Raw genomic sequence first — 24,527 nt, forward strand, 5'->3', positions numbered from 1 at the left:
CAATTTTTTTATCTATATAAGTATGACGTTGTTAATCTTCTTGTTCTTCTCATTAGGACCTCGGAACCCACCAGCTTGGAGTGTAACTTTAGGTTTGCTTATCGTCGAATGACAAGCTTCACTTTCTCTAGCGGAAGTATGGATCCTGGGTCAAGTAGAAATATTGTCCTCTGAGACGGCAGAGGGAGCGACAAGCAACCCGCATTCTGGTGCTGGGACAAAGATTAGTCATATGAGCACCCCCGCGACAAACAACTGCTGTGGCCTGTTGGTGCATCATAAATGCAGTCAAGCCGCCCTGCAGGCATTGGAGTGCCTTCATCTTAGTCATCTTAGCCAGAGTCCAAACGCATTCAAGTTCATGTACCCTATAAGTTGGGGGGACGCTCGAGGCGATAGGTGTCGGTGTGATCTGGTATTAGCAATTTTCAGCTATGGTGGCACCGCCACGTGGCAACCGGCACAAGCTGTGGTGTGGTGATACAACGAAAACTTGCTTGGCTGCCACGTGCCGGCCGTGCCGCGTCGTCATTGTGTCCACAAAATCATGCGCAAGTGGGAACTGAAGTGCAATAAATTTTGTTGTTGTAAGCTTGCAGAACTTTGCACACTCCAAGGCAAAAGGTGTTAAAAGGGTGTGTGGTTCGTCCTTTTGGGACTAACGGGGCTGACACAAACAAATTCCTTTTAAAGACTAACGACACCGGGTCTGAGAGTTAGTCCCCACAGACGAGCTCAAGAGATTAACATTTAGTCCTCACATTTACACCTTAGGGAGTAACAATTAGTCCCAAAATTCACATCGAAAACATACATTTAGTCCGCTCATTTGCACCGTATAGGGCAACTGTTAATCCCCACATTTATGCCTTACCGGGCAACTATTAGTCCTCACAGTTGCACCTCTCCGGACGAACGCTTGATCCACTCAAATACTTCAATCGGATGAACTTTGTATCCCCAGTTCTAACATATTTTTAATTTATTTTCCGCCAGGCCTAATACTTTTTTCGCCTGTCTTTCTGCGCAGTGAGCAACAAATAGCGCAGAAAAAAAAACACGCGAAAAAGTAGTTAGCCAACTATGTCTAACTGCTTTTACAGGTCACAGCAACAACGAAAGACAAAAGTGAGACAACGAAATCTTTTATTTTCCTACATACGTACGAAGTTTCTCCATTCTTTTAAGTGAATTCATGGTGAAGCGTACAAGTCCAGTCTCGTTATCACATCTTGTTCACTCCTTCTGGAGCTTCTCCGACGGAAGCGATAGATGACAGGTATTACAGACGCCAGTGCACACAGCCTTCTGCCTGTTGCATTCCCATGGCTGTACGTGCAATAATACAGTAAAAATAGATAAACACATGTGACAGAAGATGAAGGTGCACCCATAAGACAAGTCGTGCACGTTAATATACAAACAAACGTTAAAATATGACTCACAAATAACTTTACCTTCACAACTCGCACAGTCCTTCTGAAGCTGCTCTGACGAAAGAGATGGATGACAGGCATCGCAGACGCCAGCCACACAATCTTCAGCACGGTGGGTGCCCACGGCTGCACAAAAAGTATGTAAAATAGTGAGTCACACGTTACAGAGGATGAATACAAATACATATGAGAAATACGTGCAAAGTGAAATGAAAACATACGTGAGATTCGACATGCTCATAATTTCAGCTTGATGTCACAAATCGTCAAAGACTCATTTCAATCCCCGTAGCGCAACAGCTTAGGAGCGGCGGCCGCAGCCACAACTACACAAACCACCGTACCCGCTAACAAGTCGGCGAGTTCTAAGCGAGTGACGTCACTCAGCTCGAGCAAGCGAACGCGAGAACAAGCACGGCGCTGCACGCTGAGTGTCTAATGCCTGCGAATTTTTAACAGGAGAGCGAGCGTACGCTTGGCCGCCGCCACGAGCAGCGCCGAGCTGGTTTGGAGCTAGTGCCGAAGAAATAGACGGTAATGCGGCCCCTTTGCACCAACTCGAATGAGTGCAGCGCGCCAACGCGAGTCTGCCGCCGCGGCTAACGGACGGCGCCAAGCTGCTTGTGACCGACTGACGGGAAAGCCAACTGTAATGGCAACCAATTTTCAGTGAGTTACGACGCTAGTGAAAGCCCCGCCAGCCCAAGCTGGTGCACTTACCGCGCGACATACTACTACAAAGCTATTTACGAGAACACGCAAAGTGTAGAATAAAGAATGATAACCTACTTGCTAAAGAATCCAGCACTGATTTTTGTCCTGAGTCGGACTGAAGTATGCATGCGATAGGCCTGCTGCCTTCTAGACTGCCATATTGGCCTTCCCAACTGTTGCCGTCGTGTGTTGGTCGTGACTATCTTGAAGCCAAAAATATACAGCGCGGCTTGGTGAGGTGTCGAGACTTGCTCCAGACTTCATGGGTGGAGCGAAACGGAAAAGCAGCAGCCCGTGCTCATCGAAGCATACACACAAGCACCAGGTCGTAATTCCTATATCGTTGAATCCAGGCGGCCGTTGTCGAGCACACCGAGTGCGATGCAATGCAAACCATCGCCAGCAAAATACGGAGAAAGGCTGAGCCAGTAGAGGACAAGAAGGACCTTGGCAACGCTTTTCGCGCAGCCTGCGATCCCCGGGCGGTTCATCCCTTTGGAGCGTGTTTGGAGACTAAGTGGTTTTGCGTGGCACGCTTCCCTCTGTGGTTGCTCCTCAACGGTCTATTTATTCATCGCGCGCTCCTATTGGGCTCTGTTACTCCTTTTTAGGGTTGTTTTGCCTTAGGGTGCAGCTCCAATATGGCGCGAATAATAAAAGATTATTCGCTTGTTCGGTGGGCTGCAAGGCACGAACTCCACTGTGAAAGGTGTTATTAGCGTGCTGGGTTTTGGGTTTTCTTTTCGGCTTATGACAGAAAAAAGAATGGATTATCAAGCTATGCATCGTTGAACTTGTCAAAATATTGTGGTTACCGCGAGCACTTGAAATCGAATTACTTCAGGGACGGAGCGTCCTTGTTTGGATTTTATTTACGAAAGCCACGACATGATGGGCACGCTGTAGAGGGGGCCTCGGAATTCATTTCTACCACTTGGGGTCAAATAATGGGCTCCTAAACTGGAACGCATGGTTGTTTTTTTTTTCATTCAGCCCTTTCGAAATACCACTGCCATGGCCAACAATTCAGCCCACGGAACTCAGCAGCGCGACCCTTCATGGTGTCAAATACAGCTTCCACTGTACTCTAATGCACTCGGATGCAGACCTGCAAGTGTCGGGATCAAATCCCGGCCCCGGCGGCCGTACTCTCGATGGAGGCGAAAATGCTTGCGATCCGTGTTATGTGCTTAGATTTGGTGCATGTCAAAGAATCTCAGGTTGTCGAAATTTCCGCAACCCTGCACTACGACGTCTCTGATTTATTTATTTATTTACCTATTTATTAAAGGTACCTTCATGACCCGGACGTCTTGAAAGGAGTGGTATAAACAGTCATAAGTGCAGTTTAAATTAAATAAAAAAGAGAAAGAAAAAAAACAGGGAAAAATTTACAGCGCGGCGAGCTTGAAGTTCGTTAAGCCCGTTATACAGGCGATGGAGGCGGCAAGGTGGTTCTAAGCGGTACTTTTTCTTGGCACAAATGAATCGTCGTGCAATCTCGTGCGACAGGGGGGTAAGCCCACCTTAATGTGATGGTTGGTGCTTGGTGATATGAATTGAGGTGGATGAAAGAGGGCGTCCTTAAATGGCTATATAATGATAGATTTTGTGAAAAAGGTTAAGGCGGGAAAATCTGTGGCCCAATGAAAGATCAGGCAGATTTAGAGTGCTCTTCATGAATGTACACTGTAATGATGTGAATAATTCGATAAGATGAAACGCGCTGCGTGACTCTGAGTGGCTTCGAGAGATTGAATGATAACGGCATGAGTTGGGTCCCATATGGCGCACGGATATTCTAATTTGGATTTGGCCAATGTTTGATACAATGTTAGCTTGAGTGACGATGGAACAAAGGAAAAATTATGGCGCAGATAACCAAGCATGCGGTTAGCGTTGTTAATCACACATTCCATGTGTTTATTCCAAAAAAGATTAGAGGATTCGTGAACACCAAGGTATTTTTAAGTGTGCACAGATGGTAATGGACTGTTTTTAAGTGAATAAGTACGCAGACAGCAGATGGTAGTGTGACGTAAAACTTGCATGCTCTTGCATTTCGATATATTAAGTGCCATAAACCATAATGATATGTCATAATAATATGTCATTAAGTTTCATATTCCTATGTTGGTTCTGAGACGTTCAACGCCATCTATGATTATTATCGATCCAGAGACAAACAGTTGGGCGATCGGGTTTTTCATTGGCTATACAATAACAAGAGCTCGCCCCGCAACTGACACATGAGACATGTGAGCAGCGGGGCTGGGCAGACACCACCGCCATCCGTGATCGAGCGCAAGCTAGTCTAGGGCGCTTAAATTTCCGCATATATATATATATATATATATATATATATATATATATATATATATATATATATCCAAAGCGAACTTCTCGGATTTCAAATTCTGCATAACTGAAAGCCTTAATTGTGACTCAAGTAACGTAATATACATGCTACATTGCAACATCTGCGGACAAGAATATATCGGCCAAACAGACACGCCATTTCGGCTGCGGTTCAATAATCACCGGTACCACGCCACTTCACTGCCGAAGCTACCTTTATCTAGACATCTGCGCCTGCCAAACCACAGTTTTGATAATATTAGCGTAACTCTTTTGCAATCCGGTTTTTCAAACAGACGCGAGCGCGAACAACGTGAGGCATATTTTATTTTCAAATTTCGTACATTAGTAGCCGGTATCAATGAGGACCCCGGAAAACTCAACTGCCTCCGAGAAGTAAGCTAGGAGAAAATTGGTGTCAAAGATTGATAGCTGGAGACCATGCTTTTTTCTGACTGACTCGTACGTGTACACTGTCCTTACTTTTTTTTTTTCACATGCACATACAAAGTGTTTACGTCCGCCTACCACTTCATGACCGTTGAAGGGAAACGGACGAAGATTAAAGGTAAATAGCCGACCGACCCATTAACGAGAAACCTTTCCTTTACACACACCGCCCGCCGCCCGCCGAACGACCAATTACGGGGAAACCCCTTTCTTTAGGCACGCCGTCCCGGACCCTCCCGGCACCGCGGCGACAATCTTGGGTGGCCCGACACACGCCAAGAACTGAACAGCACGTGATATGAACCGTGGGTGGATGTAGACGGACAGTTGGCTTCGTTGACAGTGGTTCTTCCTCTTTTTTACTTTCTTTCTTTTCTTTCTTTTTTCGTCTTTCCCCCCCCTTTTTTTGTTTTCTTCCTTTTTTTTTCCTTTTTTTCATTTTTTTTCCTTTTTTCCAGTTCCCTCTCACTCTCGCAAACGTCTTTCAAGGCGAGAGGGACGCGGCAGCAAGGAAGTTTGGAAGCCATGTCAGTATAACTCATCCCCTGATGAAGGGAGGTCCCCTCCCAAAACTGTTGGGAAATAAATATATTTATCCTTGTTGACGACGCTCCCGTTGTGCCATATCCCATACCTTCACGAAGACTAACTGGCCCATTGAATTATTACTCCCACTGACTATATATATATATATATATATATATATATATATATATATATATATATATATATATATATATATAGATATATATATATATGAATGTGTGTGTGTGTGTATTCCGGTCGTATTCCGGTCTGTGTATTCCGGTCTTAGTTACTCCAAAACATTAGTATGACGATTGAAGCAAAGTAAACCGTTTGTGCGAGATGGCCTGCAGTGTCGCATGTTTACCTGCGAAATGCGCAAGCACCGTGGTTCCCGATCTCACTCGTAGCTTGTAAGCCGGCGCTGTTTTGATTATGTGACATAGTGGAGCACATTTTTATTGGGTTAAGCACTAGTTTGTGTAATAAACAATTCTAACCCATCTTCGCTGGCATGAAACCGGTACCCTCGGTCAAAACAATTTGAGTGGTAAAGGAACGACCGGTAGTACAATCTGCCCTACGTCAACTGTCTCCTGTATTGTTTACCATTGTGGATATATGGCCACGCGATCGCCGGACCGAGTGGATTACAAACATTTGCCGAGTTTGACACACGCTAGATACCCGATCCGGCAAGGCAGTGTGACGGAACGCCACCGAACCGGCTGCTACACGAGCGCGTCGGACGTCGAGTCCGGTGAAAGGTCATAGTGCGTGTCCCACACTTTATGCACTCCAGCATGAGCTGCTTCCATCGTGGGAATTCAAACGCCACGGAAAATTATCCTAGCCGACAGTAGCGGCAACCACGCAGAGAGAAAACCTGCTACAAAGGCTCCGCGCAAACAGAGGATCACTGCATCGATAGCCATCTCGGTTATCTTGTGGCGCGCCCTATAGTCACTGAAAGTTGTGAATAGCAAGTCTGGAATCTTGTATTTGTCGCTCTTGTGGTGATGCGCATCCGTCCACTCAACGCACGTGCCCATCACTCGTACATCTAGTATGTGTGAGCTATTCCTCTTGGTAATCAATAATTATGAAATTTCGTTCCTTGGGACGTTTTAAAGTGCCGTTGCTGCTGCACATGCCACCCAAGATCCGTCAACCGACGTGACGAATACCTAAGAATGTTGTTGTGCCTCTTTATTCGCACGTGGATAGTCTTGTGGCATTTCTGGAGTATGTGCCCCAAAGATTCTTCTATTTTGGGCACCCCGCTCAGCATTGCATGGGTAGGTCATGACCTGTACGCAAACAAATAAAGTTGGAAACTGCGCCAGCGTGGAACTTCACGAGGTGAATTAACCCCAAAAGATAGTGGTTCCATTCACTAACCGCGAGGTCCACCTGCAGCCTCTTTGCATTGTTGTAGGTGTCTGGCATCAAAGGTCGGTGCAGTTCCTGAGCCCAGTTTTCCTCAACTATCTGCTGCTACCTATTCGTGAGCCTTTTAAAAAGTGAACTTTTCTGCTTGCTTTTTCAGGTTCACTGTGGTTGGTTTAGTAGTTGTAAACGCGCATGCCGGATTGTAGGACTCAGCTACTGCATTGAAGCGGCGTCAGAGCCTCATTGCCGGGACAACGGTCTTGAAGCACGGTACTCCTAGTCCTCCCTCCTCCACCGCTTCGTAGAAGAAACCAAACAGTCAGTCCATGGGCAGTGCGAGCCATCTTCATAATATAAATCGGACAACCCTGTCGATTGTCTGGAGCGCTTTAGCAGAAATGGGGCCCAGTACTAAGCGATAGTAAAGATGTGGTATTAGGTAAAGTAGAAGTACATTGAGACGCTCCTGCGTTTCCAGAGGCGCTTTCGATACCCGCTCAAGTAGTGTAGTAGCTCAAGTAGGATGCCTGGCGGCCATCTTTTCAGCCCGCCTCCCCATCTAATATCGGCCTTGCACACTGTGTCCTGTTACGCCACAAAAGTTGTTGCGTTAACGCCGATTCCCTTTTCTTTTTTCGGCGGCTCACTTCGTTTAGCAGACATGGCGGTAGACGTTATGGACAGAGGTCCACAGCAAACACATCTCCTAGGTGGGCATTGAGGGCAGGAGTTATGTCTTGTGTGCTCAGAAATCTTTTCATGGGCCCCCATAGATTAAACGCTTCATATGCCCTTGGCGGTGCTTTTGTTTTAAGTCATCTAATCTGAGCCTCGATCGCCTCTCGGTGGTTGACTTTGAGAGTGTCGAGGGCGTCATTTTCCGTTGCGTGTTTCTCGATGTCAGTAAGTGTCCTTTGAGTGTTACTTTGGAAATCCTATAATGCAAATCATCCACTAATTTCTTATAATTGTCTGCTATTCTGTGGGATTTGATGATATCCAGCGCACGATGCGTAAAAACTCTCAGCAACTGATCATTATTATCTCGGACATTTTGGGTGTGAAGCTGTACCTATTTAGTGGCTAGCAGGTACTCTCCTTCTTTCCTTTAGCGTGACTTAATTCTTGCGAGGTTCACATCCTCATCACAATTCTTCAAATGTCGATGCCGCTGCATCTGACTGAGGTAGATTTTGCTACCGAAAATAAAAGGGCATTCAGGGAATTTAATTGTCGGCGTCGTCCTAAGGATTATATCGTATTCAGCACGTTTGCCGGGGTGGCATTTTTGGAACAGCGGTTTGCTGTTTCTAAAATAAAAGGCTTTTCGGAATGGTCCCTAATGAGCTTGTCACTGGAAAGCACCGGCATGTTGCTTATTTGAGAGGCTTGTCTGGGAGGCAGCGCGCAGAACGCAGATCCGTCCTCCTCGTCATCATCGTCGGACGAGCGTTGGTCGTGTGCAAGTCTTAACTCCCTCCTGACCCCTGGTCTTCACCCCGTAGACACCAAGGCTGAACCTATATGAACACTGTCAGTGGAACCACGCGCATTCGATCTATCAGTGCTAAGGGAAGCCGGGTGACCGCGGGGGACCACAGAGGCTAAACCAAGAACTGATCCTCCTGAGTCAATTGAGGGAGCCACATGTAAGGGCAGAGGCTTCAGCTCATGTCCATTCTTAGGCCTTGCCCCTTTTACCACACAGGCTGACACCCCGTGGCTGTCGGATCACGCGCACGCCTTCATCGACACATCTACATGGGGAGCTGGGAAAGTAGAGACGACCATGTGAGAGTCGCATACTGAGCTGTCCATGCGTTTGACGAGTATTTCAGTCCTACTTGTTTGGCTTCATAGCATTGGACAGTGCTTTGACACGTTCACCTCCACGACCTGCACCATCATTGCCCTCGGATTCTCATTCCATCAATCACATCCGAGTTTCAGATCGCTCACTTCTCTGATTATTTGTATCGTTGCCTTCAAATCATTTGTCCACAACGAACTTTTTGTTATATACGCCGATGACACGAACATTTTTTTTAGAAATAGAGATGCAAAGAAATGGCTGAGGAATGCTAATAAAATGCTTCACATTCTAGAACGTTGGTCAAAGCTCAACGCTTTGCAAATAATGCAACTAAAACAAAAGTGATATTTTTTTCTGCACAAGGTAAAACAGCGCCAAGTACTCGATCCTCAGCTATAGGTCCTGAAGCATAAAAATTGTTCAAGCTTTCAAAGCAATTTCAAAGCAAAGTTTATTGAGAAGTTCCTGTGGGATCTTTATGTTGAGCACGTATCTGCTTTACGCTTTAGTGGTCATTTCTACTGCAATAATAGTGTCCTCTATACGAAAATCAAACTGCTGCTTTTATATCTCTCTTTATGTGCCAGAATAAATAATACAGAATCATCGGAGTCCGTCAATTACGCGTCATTACTTTCGTACGAGGTTTCTTGTCATTTGCCGCTCTCTCGAACTAGAAATATTTCGCTCCTTACCTTTGTATCCACTATTCTAGATTACTAGGCTAGGCGTAAGTTTAATGACAAGTATGTATATCTGAGTCCAAAATGCCAAGTTAATAGAATAGAGCCTTAAAGGCAGCGTCACTTCCTTTTTCAGTAGTTAGAAACTTTCCCGTTCATAATTCATGCACACCAACCGCTGGCGACGTGAACGCTTAGTAGCTCGCAGGTGACCGAAATGCTGGGGCTTTTGATGTGGCTGAAAATAAAATCCTATTACTACTGATACTACAACCCCACATGCATTTTCAGTGTAATGCTCATGTTCGTAATCACTTCATCAACGCTGTGATCACGTTCTCTGCAAGAATAAAAAAAAACTGCATACAGATGATGAGCTGTTCGTGGTCACCGCACTGCTTCGAAGTGCGGTATTTTTGGCGTTACTGACTGTAGCAGTATTTCTATTCTTGTTTTCTTTTGGATAATTATCTATATTGGTGGCAATATACCAAGCTTCATGCATTTTGCAGAGGGTAGATCAGCTATACTTGTCCACAAAGTACAGTATTCTACAAATACATAGAAGACGGCAAACCATTCGAACGACAGAACAAGAACACAAATGCGGAGTTTGTGTTAATTTTCCACCTATGTGCCGTTGCGTATTTTACAGTGTCACTTGTTTTTTCGCGTACATGTGGCAATCGGCCCATATAACCACTACACTATAAATAGAACTAACTCGAAGCACCAGCAACATTCTTCATACAAAACTGGCTTGTTTAATTCTCGCTTACAAACTCCACGTTGTTCATCAGAAGTTTCCCGGAAGTTTCACTTCATTGCTGCCCTTTGGGAATGGTAAATGAATTGTTCGTGTGGTTACTTTTTAATACCCTCGTCACCACAGTGTATTCTGCGGTTCTCAGGAACCACCACACCACAGGTGTCCTCAAACTGGCCGATGCATTCTTTCGACAGGGACTTGATGACGTCTCTCCGTACCCAGAGTGCGCATTCTAAAAAATGTCAAACCAAAAAGAAAGAACATGTTACCAGTGGTAAAAAGGAAGGCATCTTACCTTTAGGACTAATAATCGTGCATTGGGCACAAGATAGTTTTGTTAAAAAAGCACAGGAGCTATCACACGCTCATATATTGCGCATAAAACCACTCCGTTTCTCTCTGTCTGCACACACCAGAATGATTCTTCCTTCGATGCTCAACAAAATGCACTAATTAATTTGAGCCTTAGCAACCAGAACACGTGTGTCATAAAAAAACTGTGTTAAGCAGCTTAAGCAAAGTAAACAGCAACACAGTGGGTAGAAAAAGCCAGGCCTGCACGAAACACGCAGCACTATCATAGCGAGAGCTCGACGAGCGGCCTTTCAGAGACGTTTCTTAACACTCTTTCAGTAACTGCTACAAGCACACTTTCTGGCTACCCCCTCTACTTTCAATATTGATCATTTTTCTCTGGTAGGCTGGCACTCATTGTGCTATTTTGCATCCTTCTTCGCAGAAGCGTGGTTTCCGCTAAACACTTGCTGGGAATATTGTGCAATAGCTCTATGCGGTGGCTGACGACCATGAAGAATTATGTCTGAAGTGGGTATGCGCCACAGTTAATAGGTGAACTAGAACAAGCTTCTTTAATGCGTGGGATCATTGGACGACCCACATTTCAGGCAATTCGCATTGTGTGACACCTGGTTGTTCCGTTTAGGTTCTAAAACGCTTTATTACAGATATGGGCGCGATTCCCTTCCAGACATTGAGCCTGCCTAACACCAGATGTAGTTTTGAAATGAGATTCAAGCGCCGGCGTGGCTCAGTGGTAGAATACTAGGCTGGCACGCAACCAACTCGGGTGTCAAACACATTATGTCTTTGGGTTGTTTATCTTTTTTATTTATTGCAGTATTATGGTTCGAACAGCGAGGGTGTCAATGGAGAACTATGGCGGCACACGTGACCTGTGTTTTGATCTCATAACAGCTTTCGCTGTATTAAACGTTGCGTAGCAGTGTTTCAATATATCTGCTTCATTTGTGTTGTCAATATTCTCACCAATCAGCATAGCTTAAGCCTAACAATGAGACTGCATCGCTGGCACATGTTCTTTACCGCATGTGTATATTGTTAACGCAGACATCGCCTAAAGCGAAGTCGAAGTCAAACCATCGAAGTTGTGACTTAGAACAAAAAACTTGCATTGCTCCATCGATGCCTCAAAGTTATTTATTTATTTATTTGCACGAACAAAACTGCAGCGCTAATTGCACCATGGCAGCAGTGAATATAAAAGAATATACAGTGTATTTAATCTAAATAGGTTATGAGAGAGCTTGGGCAAAGCAAAATTTTCTTAGTGTTGTGAACACAAGCACTTGTACGTGAGCACCAGTACCAAGTAAAACGACCGAGTTTAAAAAAAGGACCATTAATGACCTTACAGGGTGCTCTTATTTTAGCCTGAAATATACGTGACTGGTTAAAGCACGCAAAAGGAGACAAAGGGTCAGTAAAAGAAAGAACGAAATCATTCTTCAGTGGAACGTGCCACCTGCTTGCCAATCTGAAAAAAACATACGAATTACAAATCAATGGACTTTGATTTCAATAAGCAATGCTAAATTTCATTAGATGAAAGCTGGAGTGCCTGAAACATGCTAGGTACGATGTAAAATTGCTTTTTTCTGCCCCAGAAAAGCTCGCTAGGATGTGCAAAGCCATGAATTCTGGTTCCAGGAGAGAGTGAGGCTGCAAAATGAAGCATCGGAACAAGGACGTTCCATGCATCGAACGGGTGATGTATTTTCTACCCATGCATTGTGACAAGTGGTACATCAGCCAAACAAGCTGGTGTTTAAACTAGCGGCTGAGAGAGCATGCTCACAATGTCTCTCCTACAGTATTGGGTCACCTTGGCATTCACTGCCGGGACTGCGATTGTGTCCCTAGCTTTCAGCGTTGTACGGTCATTAGGCGTCATCGGGATTAGATGATACGCGAAATTTATGAGGCCGCCAAAATGGAAAGGCTGGGCGATCTATGTGTCGGCAGGCCTTTGATTGCTCTATCGCAAAAAGGAATAGATTTTCTTCAGAGTGTTGGCTCACGTGATGTTCATGGCAATTTATCACGATCATTACTTGGTTGTTAGGTGAATTCTGTTTTTTTGTGGCTTGTAATTCTTCTTATTTGTCATATACTGCTCAAGTATATATTGCGCGGTTCCAGCAAAAAAAAAAATGTTGTAAGTCAGTGCTTCTGTCTGTGTCCTTTTTTCCTTGCCCCTGATTATTGGTGATTTTTTATGTGAATACTGTCATACCAACTCACCCGAGCAACCACATTATGCTAGTTTCACAACATGAGCGCTGAATTACAGGTTCCTATATATATTGCTACGCTGAAGCGGCAAGGCATCGACGAAGGAAGAGGAAAACAAAGTGGTCTGTCTGCCTTGGAGCTAACTCGGTGTCGGCGTGGCTAGCGTTTGCTACTCATTCCTAAATATCGCACCTTATTGTAACAGTTTAGATGAGTGTGCTGCGTTCATTAACAGAAAGTAAATGTGTTGATTCACACTTTCTGCTCTATCGAACCACAAGGAAGTTGCGGTAATGCTTGGCCTTACTGCGAGTAGTCGATGCGAATCACAGTTTGGCCGCAACCGAAGCTAATAACTCCTTCAACGTGGCCAGATTAATTATGCTCTGACTCATAACTATGTGAGAGATTTCATTAGTGTTTTAACAGGGAAAACTTCGGTTCCTGAAAGAACACATTGGGAAGCCCTTAATAATAACACCTAACTTTGTGACCACGTAAAATGAAATGATTGCTAATTTGTAAAAGAAAATATTACTAATAAGGCCATGTGATTACACAGAGCACTATGGCAATAACAAAATACGCAAGCGCTCATTTCTTCTTCATTTCAATTCATCGTAATCTCCCCTTTTGTTTATTTAGACCAAGGCTTTGTTGCCGGTGACATGAAAAAGAATGAACACATCGTTTCTGAATCTTTCACTCTGCAATATCGTCTATCTCGGGTGATGTTGTCGGGCATTGACCAGGTAATAATTTTTTCAGAAAGTAGGTTGCTTAGATTTATTAATCAATACTCAGCTCATGGTACTGGGTACCGGGTCCCTGCGCAACTATACATAGCCTTCATAGATTACGAGAAGGCGTTTGATTAAGTAGAAATATCAGCCGTCATGCAGACACTGTGGAATCAGGGCGTCGATGAAGTATATATAAACACCCTGGAAGAAATCTACAGGGGATCAACTGCTACCATAGCGATTCATAAAGAAAGCAACAGAATACCAATCAAGGAGGGTGTAAGGCAGAAAACACAATCTCCTCAATGCTATTTACCGCGTGCTTACAGGAGGTTTTCAGAAGCCTAGAATGGGAACAGTTAAGGATAAGAGCTAATGGATATTACCTTAGTAGCCTGCGCTTCGCCGATGACATTGCTTTGCTGAGTAACTCAGGGGACGAATTGCAACTCTTGATTGCGGAGTAAGACAAGGAGAACAGAAGGGTGGATCTTAAAATTAATCTGCAGAAAACGAAAGTAATGTACACCAACTTCGGAAAAGAGCAGCGCTTCGAGATAGGTAATAGTGCACTTCAAGCTGTAAAAGACTATGTCTACTTAGGGCAGGTAATAACAGCGGAGCTGAACCACGAGAGTGAAGTAACTAGAAAAATAAGAATTGAGTGGACCACATTTGGAAAGCACTCTCAACTTATGACAAGTAGATTGCCACTATGCCTCAAGAGGAAGATATATAACAGCTGTATCTTGCCGGTACTTAGCTACCGAGCAAAAACCTGGAGACTTACAAAGAGGTTTCAGCTTAAAATGAGGACGACGCCACGAGAAATGAAAAAAAAATGGTAGGTGTAACCTTAAGAGACAAAAAGAGAGCAGAGTGGATTAAGGAACAAACAGGGGTTAAGCATATTATAGCTGAAATCAAAAAGAAGAAATGGACATGGGCCGGGCATGTAGCGCGTAGACAGGATAACCGCTGGTCATTAAGGGTAACTAACTGCATTCCCAGAGAAGACAAGCGGGTTAGGAGGAGAGAAAAGCTTAGGTGGGCAGAAGAGATTAAGAAGTTTGCGGGTATAAATTGGCAGCAGCAAGCACAGGGCCGGGTTAACTGGTGGAACACGGGAGAGGCCTTTGTCCTGCAGTGGACGTAGTCATGCTGATGATGATGATTGAGCTCACTAGTTTGCCAACATTCACTTATGATCAATCACGTGTTGGAAAACTCGCACCCTCATCTAAGCCACCTGAAGAGATAACAATAATAATGATCTTATGTGGCACTTGATGCGCCAGAAGATTGTGAGGCACACACGAGTGCCGGGGCTTCGGCACCACGTGTTCGAAAGGGTTCGGTAATCGTTGACCATCTAGTGATCTCAAACCTGAGTATGAGTCAGTGTCATTATTCCAGACGTGCATCAAGAACACATTAGTGAGAAGCAGAGAAAAAATAAACGCGACTGATTCATTTTTTAAGGAATCGCTAAACCACGAAAATGAAACACATCTTCACTCAGGTACTTGAGGATTCCTTGAGCAATGTTTTGCCGCAACGGCGACAGAAATATTGCCACAACAATAAATTTAAATTTCATGCGAAAAACAGAAGGCAGCTCAAAACTTGCAGCGTGCACTTCAAACAGAAATCTCGCATAACATGAGCATACAAATTACGAGTGTGGAGAAACAAGCGTGACAGCTCGACACCTGAAGCACGCCCCGTCTTTGTGGTCTCGTGGCTAAGGTACTCGGCTGCTGACCAGGAGGTCGCGGGATCAAATACCGACTGCAGCGGCTGTATTTTCAATGGAGACAAAAATGCTATTGGCTCGTGTGCTCAGATTTTCGTTCACGTTAAAAAACTCCAGCTGGTCAAAATTTCCGCAGGCCTCCACTACGGCGTCTCTCATATTCATGTGGCAGTTTCGGGACGTTAAACCCCACATATTAATCACCTTAATCACGCTGCTCAAACAAAAGGACGTCGCATGAAACGAACGCACATGTATAGGCAGGATGAGTGGGAACAACAGTCACAATTCTTCGCGTGTGAGCAGCGCACTTTATTCGTAAACGCCACCGCAGCAGCGAGAGAAGTTACCTTCGTGCTTCCTTCGATGCGAAGCTCTTTAGGTTTGAGCTCAAATCGCTGTCCTGCCTGACCGCGCTTACTGCAACATTACTAAAATAAACTTTGTTTCAAGGCGCTATAGCTCCGCCAGCGGCGGAGAATGGGCCGAACGGTGGTCGCAAGAACTAGCGGCGCTGCAGTCTGATCTTGTGCTACTCTCGGCGCATCGTCTGCTACGGTGACGTACCGCAGCAATTCGCTGCGCTGATCCTCGCGCCTGCTTTCCTGTTGTACTGTTATCAAGCTTAACCATTAATCATGCGCTTCCAGTCGGCATTCTCGCGTCGCATTTGTGTACTGGACAAGGTTTCCTCAAAAGATTGACCCGGAAGTTTAGCTCATTGCAATTTGGGCAAGGATCGACGTCCCGCCCATATTTGCGCTTTCTGCATTCGGTTAACCATACAACTACGGAAATTGCTTTGGGAGTGACCATGTTTAGCGTAAACATTTTATGCCGACTGTTAGCATTTTAACCACAGTCGTCTTGCCTAGACGAAAAACGGCCCTATACGGTTGTAAAAGCCTCCATCAAGTTGACTTACTGAAATACAAAAATGCTCTTTAAAAATATCACTCATGCTTACTGGGAAGCAGAAAAAGCTGCGTGGTGGCTGTGCTGCTTCTTTCGTATTCGTGTAGTTTTTCTTATTTTATGTGCCCCGCTGCGCTTCCTCTTACACACTGAACTTCTGAGCGACGAACATCAACCCAGCAAGGGGTGCGGTGCCCCAAGGACCGCATCCGCCTGAGCCTCCTGAGCTTCAGCCTGGTACCACGCCGGACCAAGCGCATCAAATGGAAATGGCGGCAGCCAGCATCGGGACAACCCCTGGCGCAGGGCAGCAGCCTCTAATGGCTACAGGTCAGAGATAAATCCTTATTCTACAAATCTCTCTCTAAAACCTGGCCAAGGCCCTCCCGTAAAATGCGTCTCCTGCCTCAACATCAATCGGCCTGAGGGTCCAGATAATGACTTTTCTTATATGTATGAATCCTCTGCCACTATAACGTACATGAATGCTACCGCGCCTTTTTGCAGCGGCTCAGAAAAAAAAAACACGTCAATGTACCATTTACAAACGCTGCCGCGGATCAAAGAGGTCGCACATGACGCCTATCTCTGTGCCAGCAGAAAACACCCCTAAGCCGAACTTGACCATTATATTCAGACCAAAAAACCCGAGCATGTTATCACGCAATTAAATCCACTTGCGATGAAAGCAGCCTTCAAGCAGCTCCGGATGGAGTACTACAAGTACGGCCAAATGAACGTCTGAATCTTCTGGCTGTAGATACCAGTAATGCAAACGCCTCCGAAAGTCTACTGAAAATCTCAAGCATTGCAGAAGTACTTGTACAAGCCTATGAGCCACGAACGAACAACTGCGCAGTAGGCGTCATCAAGGGAGTCCCAGTACACCTTGATCAAGCAGACATCCTCTCTGCCCTTCTTCAAAGCGCTCCCGTCAGGTCTGTAAGGCGGCTAGGAGCGTCAGAAAACGTCCGCATTGTGTTTGTCATAAAACCACTCCTGAACACGTGATCTTAGGCTATACACGGTACCGAGTGTACAAGTACATTCAGCCTCTGAGACAGCGCACCAAGAGTCAGCGTTTCGGTCATGTTGCTGGTGCCTGCAAGTTACAGGCACAGTGTTCTCGCTGCCCTGGCAACCACAATCGATCTTCATGCGAAATGAAGAGCCACAGTGTCCTGACTGCAAAAATATCATCAATTTACGTTCATTCACTGCCCCATTCTGTGCAAAGGGAAGCGCATCCACAACTACAAAGTGAAAAACAACGTTGGGTACCTAACGGCAGACGATGCGGTACTCCATCGACAGAAACCTCGAAGTGATGGCCAAGCAATGATACCCACAGACAATTGAACAGCAGCAAATGCGCCACGGATCGACGACACAACTGAGCTCCCGTCTCTACCAACACGTCAATCAGATCCACCTCCTTCCACACGAAGTGCTCAGAAGCGTACGTCTAGCCAGTCGAACGAGTCACGGGCCCCAACTGCTTGGGGTGGACCACGCGAGTACAGCGCTCGACAAGACAATGGAAGCATATACTCATTGCATGCTATCTGCACTTGTTGGCGCTGTACGCAGCTTCCGCGCTCCGATGTCCTCCCCGGTAGCTAAGTCTATATTGGCACTGCTTGATTTTTTGTCTCCTGTTCTGGCACAATGCCGTTAACGGCCCAGCCACCCAGTCTAAAGAACATTGGAGAAAAGGCAACCATATTTAAATAAAATGCCTGAAGTCTCCGCCGTCGCCTTTCCCACTTCAGACAATTTGTATACAAGCACCGCTTTCCGGTGATCGCCATCTCACAGTCCCGAGTGCGCACCGGCATACGTCTTTCAGGATATAGCATCACAGCCTGATCGACAGGAACGGATGTCAGTAGAGTTACTTTAGCTTTCAGAATACACCATCACAGTCTGATTGACACGAACGGACGTCAGTAGAGTTATTTTAGCTGTTAGCAACAATTTAACTTTCAATGTTCACCACATATCAGCTGACGCATTTAATGAATATGCTGCAGTGACAGTGAAGAAGGACACTTTGATATTTACGGTTATTGCGGCATACATACCACCTCGAATCACATTCGATGTGTACAGGCTCTAGGACATAGTAGATGGAACACCTGGAGCTCACATACTAACCGGGGATTTCAATGCACATCACCTAGCCTGGAGTGGCAGGAGGACTTCAGTGCATGGTAGACGTCTTTTTGGCATCGCTCATCGAAACAAACTGGTGATTATTAATTATAGGCAGCCAACCTTCTTTAGGAACGACCGATAGAGCATGCTGGACGTCACCGTAATCTCCACCTGCTTCTTCCCTACGGCAATCTGGTTTGCTGATATCAAAAGACATAGGAGTGACCATGTGCCCACCTACATCTTATTGGGCTATCCTACGCCAAACACAAAGAGAAGGATGATTCGGTGCATTGACTGGAAAGAATATAACGTTGCATTCAGGGACGTTGCATTCATCTGAAATGACGTATGAGGGATTTGTGGCTGCTCTGAATCGAGCAAACCAAAGCATCACCAAGGATCTAGAACCACCTCAAACTCACTCAATGGTCAACGTGGAGTATGAAAGGCTGCGGGCTATTCGTCGCCGATTGGAAAGACGTGCTCGTAGGACATTGTCTTCAGATGACGTTCGGGAGGCCAGGCAAATACAAAAGAGATTTCAATGCCACTTGGACAAGTTAAATAAAAGGCAATGGCAGCTAATCTCTTCAAAACTAGACCCAAGAAAGCCACTGTCAAGAGTACGGAGTATTGTTTGTAGTTTGGAAATCCCACCGACGCAACTGCATCCGTTCAGCTCAGTTGCTTTGTCTCGTAACAGCAGCGAGTTGGACATGGTGGAGGCTTTCTGCTCTAAGATAACTGCAGCGGCTCTAGCAACGTTACCTTGTGCATTACGATAAGTTTCAACGCCGCCAAGCACTATTGAGGTAGATGAACCTTTTACTAACATGGAACTTCTTGGTGCTCTGGCACTGATGAACAAGACGTCATCTCCTGGACCTGATTGCGTCAGCCACGCTGAGTTAACTCATTTAGGCGACAAGGCAAAGATGCGTCGAATTGCCATATTCAATGCCAGCTGGGAGAGTGGCCACCTTACACCTTCCTGGAAACGAGCCCGCGTTATTCTTATTCTGAAGCCAGGCAAGCCTCCCACGAAACTCAACTCCTATCACCCCATTGCTATTCTCAGCAGCGTATTAAAGCTGATGGAGATATATGGTGTCAATATGCGTTGAGTGGTTGCTTATAAACAAGAATGCATACACCCAAGTAATGTCTGGACTTAGAAAAGGACGCAGCAGCATTGAAAACGTAATCAATTTAATGATGATGATGTTTGGTGTTTTGTGGCGCAAGGGCCATTTGATGACCAAAGAGTGCCAGTTCACGGAGCAAGAGATTTGAACAATGATTGTGATTAGCGGCTGTATAAGAGATTTAAAATTCCTCGCCCGAAAGCGGGCAAAAACATACACGTAATAAAATCATGAGCATGCCATGAAAAGTGTGTGGTGTTAATGAATGACGAAAGTTTGTGACAATAAAAACCATGGTGGGCACCTATGGCATAGGCACTAGTGCCTCCATCGTTCACACCCTTGCGTCCAAGGTCGGTGAGGCAAGTGCTTTGTTGAGTGGAGCCACAGCAGCAGAGACCTCTCTGGAGAGGTCGTGCTACGGAATGCCCAGGTATATGATATGAAAATACGAATTTATTTTAAAAACGCTAACACTGATTTATAACTAATAAGTGGTTCCCCACCGACGAAAATTGCAGGATGTAGTGGTATCTGTTGTTGGTAGGGTAACGAAAATTGTTGTCCTCTTAGCTTGCCTAATTTTTTGCACTGTCTTAAAATGTGAAGTAGGGTGAGTGCATCTCCACATCTGTCACACAAAGGTGGATCGCCCCCAGATAAAAGAAATGAATGTGTTGTGTGTGAATGGCCTGTTCTTAAGCTTGTAAGGATTACTTCTGTGTGACGTGATTTTGATACTGGCGGCCAATGACCAAGTTGCGGCTTGATGACAAGCAATTTATTCCTTGTGTCCAATGTGCTCTGCCAATGAACCCTGAGCCTTCACTTTAGAACAGCTTTCAAGTCGAGTGCAGGAATTGGTATCGAAGTGTTGATAGCGGTTTTGTTGGCGGATCCAGCTAGCTGGCCCACAAGAACATTGCCTTATTTTAAGCGGTGTCATAGTACCCAGCAGACTGTGACATGCCGCTTTGATGAGTAGGCTGTGCATAAAAGGTAATAAAGTGAAACAAGGACAGGGTTTTTGCCCTTTTTAGGTGTTTTCAGAGCTTTTACTATGCCAAGGAAATCTGTATACATTATTTCCTTCTGTAGTTTTCTTGTTTAATGTGTTTAACAACCAGAAGTATCGCATAAGCTTCGCTAGTAAAAATGCTTGTATCAGAGTGCAGAACGCCGGCTTCCGAAAAGGATGGACCGACAGCTGCGCACGAGACAGAAGTGTTAGTCTTTGAAGCATCCGTTAAGAACTCAGAACATGTGTATGTATGTTGTAGTTGAAGGAAGTATGTCTGGATGTGTGCAATTGGTGCATGCTTCGTAACCTCTAAGAAAGACAAGTCGCAATCTATCGCCTGCCACTGCCATGGCATACTGCGAGAGCCATTAAACGGTGTTCGAGTGGCACACCGGTTTCATTCGCTAGGCCCCTTATATGGAGTGAGTAGGGCTGTCTCATGGAAGGCCGTTTTTCAAACACAGCAAGGCTTGACATGTCATGAATTGTGGAATGTGATGGGTGATCCTTGCCTGCGTTTACTATAAAATAATATTTAAAAGACATGTAACATCTCTGTAGGTGGAGCGACCATTCGTTCGATTCCACGTACAGGCTCTCTACGGGGCTAGTGTGAAAACCACTCATAGAGAGGCGGATGCCTATATGATGAACAGGATCAAGCATTTTGAGGAAAGTAGGTGCCGCAGACTGATATGCCATTGCCCCATAGTCTAGGTGGGTACGTACGAGGCTTTTATACAAATTCATTAAACCCTTCTTGTCGCTTCCTCTGATAGTGCGAGACAACACTTTTAGAACGTTCATAGCTTTTATGCACTTGTTTTTTAAATATTTGATGTGTAGTATGAAGGTTAGCTTGGTGTCTAAGATTAGGCCTAAGAATTTGTGTTCGGTATGAACGGAAAGAAGTTGACCACGCAGTTGAATATCGGGTTCGGGATGAATGCCTCTTTCTTGGAGAACAAGACACACGTTCTTTCTGTGCATTTAGACGAAACCCTTTTTTTCAACCCAATTGGAGACTTTGTTTAAACCAAGCTGAACCTGGCGCTCACACACCGCAAGATTGCAAGATCTAAATCCAAGGTGGACGTCATCGACATATGTACAATAAAAGATATTGCGAGGGATGTACAAGCGGAAGGAATTCACTTTGATGAAAAAAGTGAGCAGCTATGTACACCACCTTGTGGTACGTCTGTTTCCTAGACGAATGTTTTGGAATGAACGCTGCCCACTCAGACACGGAATGTCCAGTTTGACAGATAACTCTCGATTATGTTGAACATTCTTCCGCGCACGCCAAGGTGGGACATTTCTTAGTATTCCAAAGCGCCATGTTGTATCGTAAGCCTTTTCGATATCAAGGAACACAGATAAAAAATATTGTGTATGGACGAAAGCGTCTATGATTTGTGCCTCGATACAAACAAGGTGGTCTGTGGTAGCTCTACCCTCTCGAAACCCAAATTTAAATAGGTCAAATAAATTGTTTGTTTCAAGGAAATGTACAAGTTGGCAATTTAGGTTTTTTCGATGACTTTGCACAAGCAGCTTGTAAGTGCAATATGCCTATAGTTCGGAGCTGTAGAAGGGTCCTTGCCCTCTTTCAAAATGGGAATAATAATAGCCTCTTTCCAGGAAGTAGGGATAGCGCTAAAAACCAGATAGCACTGGACAAACAAAGTAAGTTTTTTTTTTCGATTGGTAGGTTTTTAACATTTTATACACCACACCATCAGAACCTGGGGCAGATGTACTGCAGGAGTTTCATGATGTTTGGAGCTCAGCTAAACTGAAAGCTTGGCAACATGCATCGTATCTAGTGCTTTTGTGTTCGTGTTTCTCCTTTTCTATTCTTGTTCTGTATTTTTGGAAAGTGTCAATGTAGTGTGACAAGCTGGACACCCGTTCGAAGTGTGCACCGAAGAAGCTCGCCTGATCTTCCTGTGTGTTTACAAGTGGAAGTGTGTGTACTTGTTTTCCTGCTACCCTACCAACCATGTTCCAGACTTTAGCCTCCTGTGTGTATGAATCGATCCCAGACAGAAATTTCTGCCAACTTTCTCTTCTTGCCTGCCGACATGTTTTGCTGCCTTGAGATATTATTTTCTTGAAGGTGTCAAGATTTCGGCTGTCGGTGAGTTCCGAAGCAACCTCCAGGCTCTGTTTTGCTGTTTGCGCTCGTTTCGGCATTCAGAGTTCCACCATGGCACACGCTGTTTTCCAGGGTGTCCATTTGTTTGTGGAAAGCATTTTGTTGCAGCATCAATCAAAAAATCTGTGAAGTAGTTAACAGCAACATCAATGTTCAAAGTACATATGTCACTCTAACCTTATCGAGTGATGGTATAAAACTGTTCCCAGTCGGCTCTCTTTATGATCCTTTGGGAACACGTGGAAACACTTAGTTGCTGTGGTTGCGCTCAAAACTATGGGGAAGTGGTCACTTCCATATGGATTACTGATGACTTTTCACAGGAGTAGAGGCACAAGAGATGGAGATACTGTGCTTAGGGCTATGAAGGAAGAGGCATTATTAGCGAGATTAAAATAGGTTGCTTCTTTTCGGCTTCAAAGACACGTGCTTGAGGAGAGAACAAACTGTTCAATCAGTCGCTCTGTTCAGTCGAACTGTTCAATCAGTCATCCCATAGCCTGCTCATCGCATTAAAGTCTCCTAGGGGAACATAAGGCTCCGGCAGTTCGTCAATTAAAGAGTATAAATCACGTTTTTGCAGCTGATAGCTAGGAGGAAATTAAATAGTGCAAATTGTGATCAGTTTATCAAAAAGAACTGCTCGAACAGCTACTCCCTCAAGGGATGTTTGGAGTTGTAAGTGTGTGCATGCAATTCCTTGATTCACTATAATGGCAACACCTCCGGATGATGTCATGGCATCATCAAGGTCCTTTCGGAAAATAACATATTTACGGAGAAAGTTGGTGTGTTTTCAATTAAGGTGTGTTTCTCGTACGCCTAGTAATTTTGGTGGGTGGATGCGTAAAAGTTCTTGGATGTCATCGAGGTTTCTGAAAAGGCCCCTGACGTTTCATTGTATAATTTGAGCGTTCATGGTGAATGTAAAGTGTTGCTGTGTGTACGAAAAGGGAGTGGCCGTTTAGGCAGAGAGTTTGAGCTCACGTAACAGGGCCGTCACCAGGCCCTGTTATTGGCTTTTTTTGTTTTCTTGGCCCGCTCCAAGGAGCCACGCCACTCTTTCGGCACCAAGGGTACCGCCATATTCATTGCCTCCACGGAGGCACTGGATGCCCGCACGTGCGAGCTGTTAGTTCGAATGTTGGGCCTCACCTGGTGAGGTGAGGCCTTGAGACGTGGGGACTCTGGAGTCTCCGGTCTCTGTTTGGGAGTAGGCGGTGTAGCCTGTACTACAGCCGCTTTGGGGGCAGGTGCCACAACCGCCAGCTCGCTATGCGCGGGCCGAAAGAGTGATGAGGGCTGGTGTGGTGGTGCCCCTGATGCGCCGCATGAGCGTATGTAGGCCCGCAGAACGGTGCGACTTTTTGCCGTGCTTCCTTAAATTAAATGTTCTCCTTCACCTTTATTGTACTTATATCTTTTGCTTTTTTTCAGTATGTGCAGGAGCGTGAATATGTGGCATGGTTTTTTCACAGTTTACACAGTGTGGCGGTTGTTTGCAGTTCTCAGACACGTGGCCTAGGACTCCTCATTGTGCACAAGTCTGGCGACCATGACAGCTTTTAGAGCTATAGCCATATAGCCATACTTCTCGCATTGAAAGCAACGACGAGGGTTTGGTACGTACAGCCTAATAGATGTCTTCGTGTACCCTGTTTTAATAGATTTTGGTACACTGACAGCAAACGTGAGTATTAAGTCTTTTGTAGGTGTTTCCTTGTTATCTCTTTTGATAATGATTCTCTGTACATTAGTCAAATTTTGGCTCTTCCACCCCTCCAAAAGTTCAGTTTCAATCAGGTCAAGTAGGTCTACGTCAGATACTACTCCACGAGTTATGTTCATTGATCTGTGTGGTGTTATGGTGATTTGTACGTCACAAAAAGATGAGAGGCTGCCTAGCTTTTCAAATTGTTCTTTGTCGCGAATT

At 45.1% G+C, this 24,527-nt stretch overlaps 1 protein-coding gene across 2 annotated transcripts in view; it reads right to left on the reverse strand.

Moving 5' to 3' along the window:
• Positions 1–10,115: 10,115 nt before the first annotated feature.
• Positions 10,116–24,527, reverse strand: part of LOC119173328 (uncharacterized) — an 89,434-nt gene continuing 75,022 nt past the window's right edge. Inside the window, exon 4 of one of the 2 annotated variants that reach the window (XM_037424196.2) lies at positions 10,116–10,372. In XM_037424196.2, the coding sequence (XP_037280093.2) occupies positions 10,236–10,372 (137 nt within the window). In that variant the 3' untranslated portion in view covers positions 10,116–10,235. The remainder of the gene's footprint in view (positions 10,373–24,527) is intronic. The other variant, XM_037424195.2, reaches the window with a different exon arrangement.

The sequence above is a fragment of the Rhipicephalus microplus genome, chromosome 5 (genome assembly GCF_043290135.1).
Source record: "Rhipicephalus microplus isolate Deutch F79 chromosome 5, USDA_Rmic, whole genome shotgun sequence".
NCBI classification, from domain to species: Eukaryota; Metazoa; Arthropoda; class Arachnida; order Ixodida; family Ixodidae; genus Rhipicephalus; species Rhipicephalus microplus.